Source organism: Lepidochelys olivacea (assembly GCF_965140295.1).
Source record: "Lepidochelys olivacea isolate rLepOli2 genome assembly, chromosome: 1".
NCBI classification, from domain to species: Eukaryota; Metazoa; Chordata; order Testudines; family Cheloniidae; genus Lepidochelys; species Lepidochelys olivacea.
The window spans coordinates 134,681,534-134,696,260 of record NC_140411.1 but is presented as its reverse complement, the minus strand read 5'-3'; the positions used below and the strand labels follow the sequence as shown (position 1 = coordinate 134,696,260).

Sequence of the window (14,727 nt, the reverse complement as noted above, 5' to 3'; positions counted from 1 at the left end):
ACTATTACTCCTCTTCTGCCAACATTATGCTAATCTACAGGGTAACTTCTCATTGGTAACAATTACAGATTATATATGCTTATATATGGCATAACAATATTGGGAAAATAAAAAGGATTCGTAAGGAAGGAATCAAGAGAAAGTATTGTTACTGATGCAAATGAATTCTGGATTCGTAAGGAAGGAATCAAGGGAAAGTATTGTTACTGATGCAAATGAATTCTGCAAACATATATCATGAAAGTGAAACACAGCTGATTCACTGGTAGCTCTTACCTCTTCCAGGCTAAAAAGTACACCACCAATTGGAGCACCAAAAGCCACAGAGACTCCTGCAGCAGCTGCAGCTGAAAGCACCTGCAACACAAAGATTTGCATACAAGGCATGAGCCCTTTGAGTTGTTGTCATTTCGTTCCCCTTAAATATAGTCAATCTGAGTCCAAGCTCACCTCTCTCCTCTTTCCTTCATTCTTGCTGTACTTTGAGAAGAGGCTGCTGAAGAAGTTACCACAGCAACAAGCCACATGCACTAAAGGACCTTCTTTGCCGAGGCTGAGGCCCGAAGACACCACGAGAACCAAGGTAACTGTTTTGATTAAGAGTGTCCACTTCCCCAGGTAGCCCCTAATAATGAAACCACTCAGGATGGTTTTTATCTGGAAGGCAGGAAGAATAGGTTGAAGAACTAAATAAACTTCTGCAACTTCAATTTTGCAAAAATGACTTAACAACTATAGTAGACAAATCATTGCTTGAAAGAAGCCACTGATGCACTCAGCGAAAGATTAAGACAACTCTTCTACAGTGATATCGTACTAGTGGTTAACATGAGTAGTGGGTAGACATGGCAACAATTTTACAAGCTAGTTAATGTGGGTGGACCCTGCCTGTGTGAAGTCAACGGGACGCTGCCCATGTGGATTGGCTTGCAGGATCAGGGCTGAAATGAGATGCAAATGAGTGTGACCAAAAAAACAAAATAATTATAGTGTGGGGCAGATTCCATAAACATTATATTTTTTGTTATTTCCAAAAATCCCATCACAGAAAAATATTACAGTGCCATGAGACTGAACCTTGCAGAGGTCTTGGTTTTAACAAGTTTCTCTCAATTTTTTTTAAATATGGATCAAATCTTGCCATATTTAAACAGACAAAGTCAACAGGCAGAAATCTGATTTGGAATTTGCCTCTAAAACATGTCTAAACTGAAGGTAACTCTAGCATACACCCATCACTTGTCACCATTCTTAGCAGTGATTTTTATTTTTCTACATCCTGTTCCAGCAATCCAGTCCAGGGGGACTAGACATGGCATCTGAGTTCCTTTAGTGACTGCACTGTAAAAGGAATTGACTGAGTGTGTGCAAGCAACAGCCAATTTAATGTGTCTTGTAGCCCTTTGAGAGGGAAGGAACTATGATTTACTATATGTTTGTACAGTGCCTACATCGCAAGAACGCATGACCTGGTTAGCTTATAGGCATTAAAGCAATATACATGTAAAATAATAATAGAAAATCCTTTACAAAATTATAGCACGAGTTGAGACCATCATGATTTTAAAAGTGAGATCAACTAAGCTGTGTCAGTTTAAGTATACACTATGCCAAGCTCCAGTTTACACGGATTGATACTCCCCCGCTTCCTTTTTTCCTTTGTATTCTTCCCCAAAGATATAAAGCAATAAATCAATCTCTAAGCAAGTTTTCTAAAAGTACACTCAAACCAGTCTTGAAATAAGGTTTTTGGCTTTGGTGTTTGTTGATTTTTAAACGTCTCAAAATTTTGCAAATTCAAAGTTTTTCATCCAAAAGTGGCCTTTTTTGACTTCTGACTTCATTATCAGAATTTTTATCCAAAATGTTATCAAAACCAGTAGACATTTTCATTTATTAAAATCCAGGTTTTCTGTAAGTGAAAATGTTTGATAATATTTTTATTTAAAAAATTAAAAAGTTACAACAAAAATTGAAAAAATAAAATAAAAAATAGCTTCATATTGACACCTGAGCAACGGAAACAATGTCAATATTTCAGGAGGGTTTTGCAATTATTTTTTCCAACCAGTTCCAGATTTTTGGTTAATCAGTTTTAGATTTCTTGGGTTGCTCTCCTAGGGGTGACGAAAGGAGCAAACAGATCTGTACAATGAATTAAATTTGAAGGACAAGGATCAGACTTTCAAAGACTGAAGCTTAAATTTAGACTCCACAATCCATATGGAGGCTCTTAATAATACCCAGCTGTTATTTAGCCTCCCCCCCCCATTTTTTTTTCTTTTAGCGTCTGACATGTTTTATTAAAGTATTAAGTAACCTGTAGCTCTTCTTGATTTCAAGGTCACTAATTTAAGAACCCAAAGATGGATTTAGGGCCAAATTTTCAAAAGTGACTGGTGACTTTGGTTGCCTGAATTTTGGGCACCCAGCTTGACACACCTGGTTTTCAGAAAATCAGATCCTTTAAAGGAATTCCAAATGGTGGGCCCCCAAAAATTGAGGAGCTCAAACTCACTGGTTACTTTGGAAAGCTTGGTCTTGAATCTTCCTCCCTTCCCTTTTTTTTGCGCCCCACCCCTTAAATCTTGGCCTAAACTTTTATCTTCTCCCTTATAACTGGAACATGTAATTGTATCTGGTGGACTTCCAGGCAAATATTCATGTGTAACCCACTGATGAGTATGCACTATGGCTCCCCCTCTGTGTCCAATCCACAGAGAATATGAATTGTTACAGCCCAGTTAGGGAGCCTTGGATCTTTAACTCAGGTTCTAGCAGTTCATGCTTTTAGCTCTGGAAGTGTCCAGTTCAGTCCTTGGGTTGTTGACCAAAACAGCAGCCATTACGTATGCCTTTGAGTGGAGTCTAAGATGAAGAATTTAGACAGGAAACATGAACACAGCTTAGGCAAAAGGCATAATATAAAGACTTGTCAGGTGAAAAAAAATATTAAAATGCCTTGCTTCTGCTTGTTCATATGCCAAAGGCATAGCTATATAATGGCACAGGTCTAGAACATGAAATGACTTTTCAGGTTTTAAATATGCATCCATCTGGAAGAAACTCACCTCTGGAATCCCAGAACCACAGGCGTAAGGAGCAAACACCCTGACCAGGGAGACTGCCAGGAAAGCAAAAGATAGAGCCCACATAATGTACAGAAAATAGTTTAGAATGTAAGCACTTGCACCCTGGAAAAACAACAGCAAAAACACTGTTAGACAAATGCAATGAAATAACCTTATGTTCTTATTAGGATTTGGAGTGGGGTGGAGCAGGTTCTGTTCAATTACTGCAACACTAGTGGTATGATTGAAGCTGCTTCTGCCTCAGTAAGTGTGAATGTTTGCACATTTTTGTGCTCCGCAAAGATACATAGATGCAGCATCTTAGTTTATTTAAACCAATCTACATGGTGTCTTTTGGAAGCTTCTCACGCACTATACAAAATACCAAACTAAACACTTAAACAGTTGAAAGAAAAGCTGAGCACATATACACAGTCCAAACAACATCAAGCAAACCTAGCACCGGGGCAAACCCAGTTACAGCCAGAGAAAAAATACCCCAAAGGAGGGATTTGCAATGTACTTTAAAGTCAGCCAACGAGAGACGGCGGTGGGTCTCTCTGGGGACGGTGGCTGAGATTTTCAAAGCCGGGGATTTAGCAACACTTCTCCATTAATTTTAATAGAAGGGGCAAGACCAGTATCACCCCGGCTAATTGTAATGATCAGGCAGGAACATAGGATGCGAAGTGATCAGTCCAGTTCTGAGGGTTTAGATTATGAAGAGGCTCTCCATACTAACTCTGATACCTTACATTATATTCTTTGGTGTATTAACAGCCAGTGCACTTCACAGAAGATGGGTATAACTGAATTCCTCACTCCTATCTGAAGGTATAAGGTACAGGACACATTCTGCAGTGGTTGCGGCCTCCAAAGCAATTTGAAAGGATGCCCAGTTATGAATGTATTACAGTCGTTTACCCTGGATATGACAAAAGCATAAGCAATCATGCTGAGGCCTGTACTCAAGATAAAGAGATGGGCTTTCCCGACAGGATGCAGATGGTAATGGTAATAGCCACTCTAAATCACTGTTGTAACTACGGAGTGAGCAGTCAGTGGTTACCTCCAAGTTCCACACCCATCTCTAGTGATGCCATTCTCCCTGGAATGGACATACAAAAACTGCCCAAGTTTTCCTCAAGACACTCTTCCCTACCCACAAGCATGACCTTGACCTTTTTGGGGTTGAGTTACCATTGGATGTGTCCCCTCCAAATAATAAAGCCACTTAGACAGTCCAATAGCCAAAAAAGAGCTCATAATGGACTGATCCAATCAGAGGCATGGAGCTGTGATTTATCAGTCTAAAGATGACAATATGATGCACACCTTTGAAGGTTCTCCCTCCACTGCCTGATGGTCCAGAACAGAGACAAGGGAAGCCTCAGTGAAGACTAGTAGTGTCCATAACCTGTATTTGAAGTACTGAGAGTGCTTTTTCAGATGGCAGAGAATTAAGAGGACACCATGCTGTATGTGTGACCATCAAGGAAGTCTGTGTCAACTACTCCTATTCTGTTCCAGTTCTCAATGCTAAAAACCCTATTTTCCAATCTTATGAATGACAAAGCAGGCAAGGTCAATGTGATGGTCCCCGTTTGCCAAACATGCCATAACAATAACTAAGTCTAGCATATCCCTAGATATTTCTATCCGAATACGATATCAATGAGTGGCCTTACTGATAACAGCAGAAGAGCAGAGTGTTATCAACCCCCATGACCCAAGACTTAAGTAATAAATTCCATACTTATCAAGGACACCCATCCATAGTCATAGTGGAGTTTTATTGTTCCAACTGAAGAATGTTTATTTCATTTCCCCATGAATGTCTTCTCCCTAGTGCTTTCAACTAGAGACTCAATGGTAATATTCGCTATTCCCTTAGAGCAGTGGTTCTCAACCAGCCATCCGGGACCACAAAGGCAGCTGCAAACAGGTTTCAGGGGGTCTGCTAAGCAGGGCTGGCATTAGATTTGCTGGGGCCCAGGGCAGAAAGCTGAAGCCCAGAGGCCCAAGCCCCTCCACCCTGGGCTGGAGCTGAAGCCTGAGTAACTTAGCTTCATGAGGCCCCCTGTGGCGTGGGGCTCCGGGGAGTTGCCCTGATTGCTACCCCCTAATGCTTGTCCTTGCTTTTATATACAGAAAAACAGTTGTTGGGACACAAGGAGGCCATGGAGATTTTTAATAGGACAGTGGGGGGCCTCAGAAAGAAAAATGTTAACCCCTGCCTTAGAGGACAGTCTGAGTTTGCAGTCCCAGGGCTACACTCTGATCTCAGCTACACTAGTGTGAATCTGCAGCAGTTCCAGCTCATCTGGTGAGAATTTGGCTCTAAAACATTGAGCTAAAGCAGCTATTTTGCTTCTTAATTCAATTAAGCTGCACCATATTCATTTCTTTTGACAGACTCCTTTTTCAAATCTCAGATGTAAAGACTGCAGATCTGTTTTAGGTATTTGCTACAGACACACATACTACATCATACTGGGTCAGACTACTGGGATCCCACTTTTTTTGCACAACTACGTCCCTAGGGATAACATTCATCCTCACATTCTCCAAACATTTGACATATGAACATAAGAACGGCCATACGGGGTCAGGCCAAAGGTCCATCTAGCCCAGTATCCTGTCTTCCGACAGTGGCCAATGCCTGGTGCCCCAGAGGGAATGAACAGAACAGGTAATCATCTAGTGATCCATCCCCTGTCGCCCATTCCCAGCTTCTGGCAAACAGAGACTAGGGACACCATTCCTGTCCATCCTGGCTAATAGCCATTGATGGACCTATCCTCCATGAACTAGACACGTGGTCACAGGCAAGATTGAGTTCTTTTTTGAACACTTATAGTCATAAACTTTTGGAACTTTAAATAACAGTTTCTAAAGATTAATAGTCTTTCAGAAGGGAAGTACTAGTGACTCAGCCACACTTTAGCTGCCATCACCAAGACCCTGATTCAGGAAGGCACTTACTCACATGCTTACATATAAGCCTACGGGTCTACTGTTGGAGTCAACACTCTAGGCCAAAACAGATGGCTCCAGTGTATTACCTGAGGCAAGTTTAGTCTCCACAAGGAAGATGGCGCGTATCCTACTTTTACAGCATCCTCTGCTGGCTGTTTTAAGGAATGGCACTGGAATAGGATAGTGGTTCTCAACCTGGGGTATGTGTATCTTTGGGGTATGCAGAGGTCTTCCAAGGGGTACATCAACTAATCTAAATATTTGCCTAGTTTTACAACAGGCTACATAAAAAACACTAGCAAAGTCAGTACAAACTAAAATTTCATACAGTGACTTGTTTATACTGCTCTATTTACTGTACACTGAAATGTATATACAATATTTATATTCCAATTGATTTATAATAATATGATAAAAATAAGGAAGTAAGCAATCTTTCAGTAATAGTGTGCTGTGACACTTTTGTATTTTTATGTCTGATTTTGTAAGCAAGCAGTTTTTAAGTGCGGTTTTTAAGTGAACTTGGGGGTACGCAATACAAATCAGACTCCTGAAAGGGGTACAGTAATCTGGAAAGGTTGAAAGCCACTGGAATAGAAGAAGGAAAGAGCACAGGGTTGAATGGATGGCCAACACAGGTAACCTGTATAATGAGGAGTCGGGAAGAAAACATGATCTGATGCATAGACTGATTTATTTTCATGTTTTCTCTAAATCAAATCTGCTTTTTGGGGGGGAGGTTTCATAGAAATACTATAATTAAAAGAATACTGACAGATCCCATAGGATGTGTCAGAATTCATAGTGGCAACATATTTAAGGGGCTGAAAGGAGCCATGATGCCCAAAACCACAGGGAAGAAATGATTTTGCAAACAATATCTATGTACATCTAGGGCTCCAAAATGTCAAATTCAGTTAGACATGATAAGCAGAGCCACAGCTGTGCATAAAATAGAAGAGTCTGAACATATTACATCTGGGAAAAATCCTCCAAGAACTTTTTATGTAAAATGTTCTGTGAACTGTTCCCTCTGCACACTCAAGGCAACCAGTTCTTTTCACTGTGCTTGTGTCTGTTGTTTGGATGTCTTCTGCAAGGTGTAGTAATTTATGAATGGGAACAAAAATCTCTCTGTGTACTGACTGTAATTAAATCAATCTTGATTGTTCTTAGAAATTCTACAAGGCTTTGAGAAGCCTGCAGAGTTTGTACAGCGGTAGGACTGACTTTCTGATGTATGTGTGTACATTTCCTGTGGGGCCCTGGTGCCTGATTGGGGTCTCTAGATGCTACCATAATATAACAATATTAATACAGTTAGATCTACTGACTGTAGAAGTCAGTGAGACAGGGGAAGACTGCAGATCTTAGAAGCTCTGTTGGTCTGGGGGAGTCGCCAGAATCAAGTCAAACTAATAGTTATTTTCACTGTAATCCTTAAGGATCAGAAACCTAGCTTGAATATGGTGAAAATATTAACTACGTGTGAACTAAAACACCCATCCAGCTGTTATGCTTAATGCAACGCTCCTTCCTCCCCACCTCTTCTCCATCCAGGGATTTCTAATAATCTACAACTTCACTCCAGTTCAGCAATTTATCCTGGGACAATGTTTATTTAATGTTACTAAGAAACAACTAGTACTTGTGGCACCTCAGAGACTAACAAATTTATTTAGTTATTTATTTAGTCCCTAAGGTGCCACAAGTCCTCCTTTTCTTTTTGCGAATACAGACCAACACGGCTGCTACTCTGAAACCTAAGAAACAACTATCAGTCTATAAATACTGACTAAGACAGTTGAAATGCCATGCAAATTGCATTGCATTGTGTATCACCCACTGTACAGGAGAGATTCTTGCTTGGTATCAAACAGCGCGGCATGTACACACAAGTGCCAGTGAAGTCAATGAGACATCCCCTCTGGAAAATTAGGCCATGCGTGTCCACAGACAGTGCAGTCCAGCTAAAACTAAAACAGCAGCTTTGGGGTTACTGTTAAGAATGACCAACCTGTTGTTGTACAGCAACGACAGGGTTCTTAGAGACTGTATGGAGTTCCAGGTTAAAATTGCACTGCCAAATTAAAGTGAAGGTTGTGGCGTTCTCCCTAGTGGAGTCAAACCTTCTGTTTATTCCGCTAAATCCCTTAAACCAAAGATGACTTATCCAGAAGCCCGTAACAGCACATCCAAAACACTTTTTTCCTGAATGGATGAGATTGCAGCAAGCATCAGATGTTTTTTTAAAAATGGCTGGTGGAAGATACTCCCATACTCTGTTCTCCACAGAGAAAGAGAGAGATTGGAGAAAGTTTTTTGAGCCGAAACTAATCAGGTCAAATTTGTTAATAGTTTCAGGTTGACCACAACCGCATTTTTTAGCAAATAAATAACTTGTCTGAAAATTTTCACCCAGATCTAGTTATGAGGTAATTCTTTTATTCTAGTAAGGATACAAATAAGAGATTTCCCCATTCTCGCAGACTTTGTCTCTGCAGCACACACACGAGACCTGGGGCTTATAACAGGCTAAGCAGAAAATGTTTGTGGGAACCCCTGGTAACAATATTGGCAGTTCATAACTCTACCTCGGGGGTTGGGGGACAGACTGTTTGAAGAGAATATCACAGAGTAGTGGGTGGGGGGGAAAGAATAATCTGGGAATGGTTAGTATTTCCCAGTCTACAGCCTAAGCAGGTCTTGCATACCTCAGACCGGTTTACCAGAAGCTCGGACCATTTCTGCCACAGGGGACATTTGTCCCGGTCATCAAATGTGGTTTCATTAGATGTCCAGCAGCACTGCTCATGGCTGTACCAGAATGCAGATAAGCAGACACCCTCTTTCAGATCTGTCATCCAGTCTACAGCTAAATCTATAACTCCAGCTAACGTGCCTTAAAAAAAGATCAGGAAATAAAAAATAAAGTTAAGTGGAACACATATTCATCTAATTATATTGAAACAAAACACATGATCTGAAGGACCAGTTACAATCGGAGCATAAAAATGGGCCAAATAATTAGACTGAACAGCTGTGAGTTAGTAGGGAGGAACTGAGCTTCTCCAAAAATGTCCTCTCTTCTTCTACATTTTACTGTGCAATGCTTCTTTTGAACACCATAATTCTCATCTTGGCTCTGCCCCTGATAAAATGGGACATCACATTCCAAATACAGACACAAGCCGCAATCCTGCAAGCTGATCCATGTCAGCATGCCATTTGACTGCTGGCATACCAGTGAAGTTAATGGGACTTCACACATGCAGAGAAATCAATGTATACATATCAGACTGCAGGATCAGGGAAATTGTTCCACATGGTAGATGAGAGGAGGGGCATATGTGTGCACGCACAGACACACGCATTTCTGTTGGTCCCAGTACACAGATCTTTAAATGAGCAATTTAAGTAATACAAATAATGTAAGGCCCAATCCTGATTTACTGAATTTTATGATAGTTTAGTCATTAAGATCAATGGGACTACCATTTAAACATTGATGTAGATACCTAATAGTAATTCAAGCCTGAGAATAAAAATGTCCTTAAAATACTTTCTTTATGAACTTCATCCTTCATTGCCAGAGCCAGCTTTTTCAAATAATTATACAGAGCAACAGTGACATCCAGTGGCCAAACAATGCTTGAGTATATGCCCTATGCTGTGGATTCCCAGAGAAGATCTTGACCTTCCTGTACAATTCCTAATCAAATATCATAATCTGCCATAGCTCTAGTATTGTGAAAACAGAGAAGTCACCTTAGCACCTGTGCATTTGACTGTGCATAAGACTGTGAAAGCCTGTCCACTGGTGTACAGTAGAAGCTCAAAGTTACGAACACCAGAGTTACGAACTGCCTGGTCAACCACACCCCTCATTTGGAGCCGGAAGGATTCAATCAAGCAACAGCAGAGACGGAGGTGTGGGGGGGAAGCAAACACATTACAGTACAGTGTTAAACATACTAAAAAAATAAAGGGAAAGTTTAAAAAAAGATTTGACAAGGTAAGGAAACTGTTTCCATGTATGTTTCATTTAAATTAAGATGGTTCAAAGCAGCATTTTTCTTCTGCATAGTAAAGTTTCAAAGCTGTATTAAGTCAATATTTAGTTGTAAACTTTTTGAGAGAAGAACCATAATGTTTTATTCAGAGTTATGAACAACCTCCATTCCCGAGCTGTTCATATCTCTGAAGGTCTATTTTGGACTTATTCTACACTGATGTCTCCAGATGCTGTCATTGACAAACTATTAAAATTGTATTCAAAAGTTAAATTAGAAACAAACTCTTTAAAGACAACTGAAAGGTTCTGCAATAACTTCATAAGTACATCACATTTATTGTCACATCGGCAAGAGGGATAATACTTGTCACCACTATAAGGCATATGACAACAATGAAGGATTTCATGTGATATGGGAAGAATCTGTCTCCAAACTGAAGGGGAACACAGATATGCCAATGAGAGGTATGTGAGATCATTAGGGAAGCAAAGGGGAAAGCTGGTGTAGCAATCCAAGTTTTTGCTTTTGTAAAGAGTTAGGTTTTGTTTGTTTGTTTGTTTGTTTTGGTTTTTTTTGTGGCTTGTCATTTCTAGTTGCTCAAGTTTCTATAGAAACAGTGGGCCATATTCTGAGTTGGTGTAAATCACCATAACGCTACTGACCTCAATGTGCCTAGCTAAGTGAGTTTCTCTGTAAGCTCTATGATTTTCTGAAAAACCTCCTACTGATCAGAATCTCTAACTGGTTCAAGGAAACACAAGACCTGGGATTGGCCCAAGGAAACCTCTGCCTTGTCCAAAATGTGCAGAGTTCAGTCCCTCTCTCATCCTCTGATGGACCTCCATATTTATCGACACTTCCCAAGCTTCGCTTAAGGTACATCTACCCTGCACCCTGCTTTTGGCAGCATGTCGAGTACATACACTATGCACACACCCCAGCATGGGTATAAACAGCAGTGTAGACTAAGGCACCGCTGCCTCCCCCCGCCCCCCAGAGCCTTTCACTGATACATGTAGCTACACATCTCAGTGTGGATGCAGCCTGCTTTTTCACTGAGGCATGTAGTTACACGTACCCTACATGCTGCTGCCTGTGATGTGCAGTATAGACAGATCCTTAGTGAAGCCTTCCACCATGCCCTGTCAGGTAAATCAATACTCATGTCACTTCACAGGTGAAGTAAATAAGGACTATATCGGGGTGGCCAAACTTACTGGCCCTCCAAGCCGCATACGACAAGCTTCAGAAGTTCAAGAGCCAGGGCACACCTGCCTCAGGAGGTACTTGATGACCCCCAGCAGGTGCATCCTGCAGGGCTGAAGCCCCAAGACCCTCCTCCCTGCCGGGCAAAAGCCCCTACCCCACCACCCCGCTGCAAGGCAGAGGCTCTGAGCTTCCCTGCCCCAGTCTGGTAGGTGAAGAATGGGAGGAAGAGGGCTCCGCAAGCCTCACTTAAATGGTAAAAGAGATGCGTGTGGTTTGTGAGCCTCAGTTTGGCCACCCATGGACTATAAGATTGTTTTTAACCTTATAAAGTGACTTGCCCAAGGTCAAGAAAGTTTGTGGCACAGCTGGGGACACATGTCCAGGCCTCTGACGTGATAGGCTCATTTCATCCATTACACTATGGTGCCTCTGAGGAAACTGCATAGTTATGCTAGCTGTAAAATGAGGCTGCTGGGGTCAAGTGCTTTGAGATCTGCTAACAGATGAAAGTGCTACACATGTAGCACCATTTTTCAGATAAAAAAACAGACATGGAAAGACTGAATGACCGTCCTGGGCAGTACTATGGGCTAATAGGTTAGGTAGAGCCCTGTGAGCCAGAAAAGCATAAGTGCTGAAAACTCACCACTCCAAGAAAGTCAATGGAGATGCAGCTGCTCGGAAACCTCAGAAAGTCAAGCTAGTTTAAATGACTTTCAGTGAGACTTAGGCTCCTAAGTGCCTAAATCGCTTTTGAAAATGGAACTTAGCCATCTAGATCCCTTAGGCCTTGCAATGCTGAGTGAAACAACACCTAAACACCTTTACAAATCAGGGCTCTCCCAAGGTCACACAGGAAGTCTGTGGCAGAGCCTCTTGGGCTCCAGGCTAGTTCCTTAACCATTGGTCTTTTCTTTCTACTACATCAGGCCACCACCGTGATGAAGAAGTGTGCAGAAGACAATCTTGATGGGTAGTCTGATGTGTTGGGACAGGATTGTTTGGTAAAGGGGATACTGGAAGGCACATTTCCCTAGAGGGGCAGAATTAAACGCGTTGTGTGTTGTCTGTGGTGTACGGTAGTCAAAGAAGTGGTAAGGTGTATGTCTGTGAGTAGTTCATATCTATTAACTAAGCCCAACCTAACTACAACCTTTTCCCTAGCATAGGTGCAGAATAACATATTTTATTTCAATGCAGCCAGTTGAGATAAAAGGTGTTAACCTTCCTCCACATTAGGGAAAAGGGTAGAGTTAGTTAACATGTTAACTAGCTCCAACCTAACCTCAGCATACCCATACGACATACCTGAAGGCCAACAATTCCATTTGGCATCAACTTTTGAGGTTTCAAAATATTTTGGTTCCACATTGGAATGAGAGAGTGAACGAGCATATGTTTTCACTGTATAGCTGTGTAATTGGGGTACTGTCTTGGAATGTGGGGGAGACAGGTTCAAGTCCCTGATTCAGAGCAGAGCTATTTCATCCCAACTCAGGCAGAGCACTGACTTGAACATTTCCCAGGCTGGTACTCTAATCCACAGGGGGGGTGGGTGTGGGTGTCTCATAGCTCATATCTTCCCAACAAAAGTTTTGTGTAAATTTATATGTCTCCATGAAACAGCGTATTTTGTCAAAATTTCACTTCAGCAAAAAGGCTCCAGATAGCTTTAGCCATAATGTTCCAGAACAGCTTCCACTCGCAGTTCTAAACACTGATATTAAATATACTAACTTTACATTTGTTAAACCAGGAGATTCACACTAGTTTTGGTGAGAACATGGTGTGTAAAACTTGGCATCATGCTATTTCCTAGCAGTCATAATCACATTGACATAATCGAGACAGCATAAAAACTATTCAAGGCCGCTGTTTTAGGTTGGTAACATGAGAGCAGCTTTCCAAACTGGAAGACATGCTAAACTGAGCAGGAGACAGGAGCAACTCAGGAAATTAATGAATTTCCCATCTGAGTTTGTTGTTAAATATGTAATGTCTGTCTGGCTTGTGAGCAGATCTGGAAGTCAGTCTGAAATTGGTTGTGTGTCAGGTCTCCCCCCCCGCCCCGCCTTTTTAGGCATGTATAAAGAGATAACCCGGTCTACAATGAATCTAGTGCATTAGAGAACTATATTTTCATTGTACTCTAATAGTACTCTCCTCCTGCATCAAAATATCTATCCCTGGAATTAAATTCACAAGATCAAGAAAGGAACATGTGAATCAGAGGCTGAGATAGTCAAAACAGTTCATCAAGGGTAAGGCACTTTCACTCAGAGGCATGTTTTCAAAAGCAATACAAAAATCACATTACTTGTTAATAGCAATTTTTCTAGGTCAGCACTCAGTGTGAGATTTTCCAAGCGAAGCATTAAAGCTGTGTGGGTGCATAACTATCTCTTTATCTCATCCATCTCGAAAAGTTGGGGACCAGACAAAGTAAGTAAAACATAAGCAGCTGGCTCTGCAGGAAGACTGAGAGAGAGAGTTCCTGACGCAGCACTGCTGCTATTATGCACATACCTGCCAGAAGTCCTATGAGAAGCATTACAACCCATCCTGACCAGGCATCCAACAAACTCTTGATGAACTCCCATATGGATTCCTTACTTTTGCTTGTAATCTGAAAAAATACATACCCTGATTCATAAGAGTCGGTTTTGTTGTGTCACATCTACAAGGCAAGACTCTTATTTGAACACAGATGGACTGAACACTAAAAAGACTGATTGTTTTTACAGAGCTCGGGATCAAGTGAATTTGTCCAACCTTAACAGTTTTACTTATTATTTCAGCTCTAATCCACCAGATTCAATACAGTTTTTCTTCTTTTTTTTCCCCCTCATATTGACAGATGAAATCATGAGCAATGAAAGGCAAATTATGACCATCTTTTTGTAGGTCCTGCTCAAGAACCGGGGAGTGCACAATGACCTGAGATACAACAGTTTTGAAAACAACATTTTCCTGCTTTACGGATGGCTATAACGTGGGCTTTTGTTGATGAGTGCATTTGTGCTTGAGTCTGCATCCCTTACATAAAGTCATACAGTTTTAGGTTAGAAGGCACAGCTAGATCATCTAGTCTGACCTTCTGTATATTACAGGACACCAACGCCACCCACACGCTAAACCCAACAACTGAAATTAAACCAAAGGATGACAGCCCACAGGAGACTAGACTCTTGTGTGCCACCATGAAAGAACAGGAGGGAGTGAGATGGACCAATGCCCAAGGCCTCTGCAATGGCAGGAAATGGATTAAGTGAGATATTTCCAGGTAATTCTGGCAATTGACTTGCACCCCCGTGCTGCAGAGGAAGGTGAAAAAAACCCAATAGGCACTGCCAATCTAGCCTGCAGGGAAACTCCTTTCTAATATCACATATGGCAATCAATTAGACATGCAGCATGTGAGCAAGAACCAGCCAGCTAAGTACATGAGAGAG

General features: G+C 41.4%; 1 protein-coding gene across 1 annotated transcript in view; it reads right to left on the bottom strand.

The window, feature by feature from the left end:
* Positions 1-14,727, bottom strand: part of CLCN4 (chloride voltage-gated channel 4) — a 52,314-nt gene that overhangs the window by 15,815 nt on the left and 21,772 nt on the right. The window contains exons 3-7 of the mRNA XM_084625672.1: positions 13,802-13,901; positions 8,765-8,952; positions 3,072-3,194; positions 451-657; positions 277-357 (exon numbers count right to left, since the gene is read on the bottom strand). Of these exons, the coding sequence (XP_084481798.1) occupies positions 277-357; positions 451-657; positions 3,072-3,194; positions 8,765-8,952; positions 13,802-13,901 (699 nt within the window). The remainder of the gene's footprint in view (positions 1-276; positions 358-450; positions 658-3,071; positions 3,195-8,764; positions 8,953-13,801; positions 13,902-14,727) is intronic.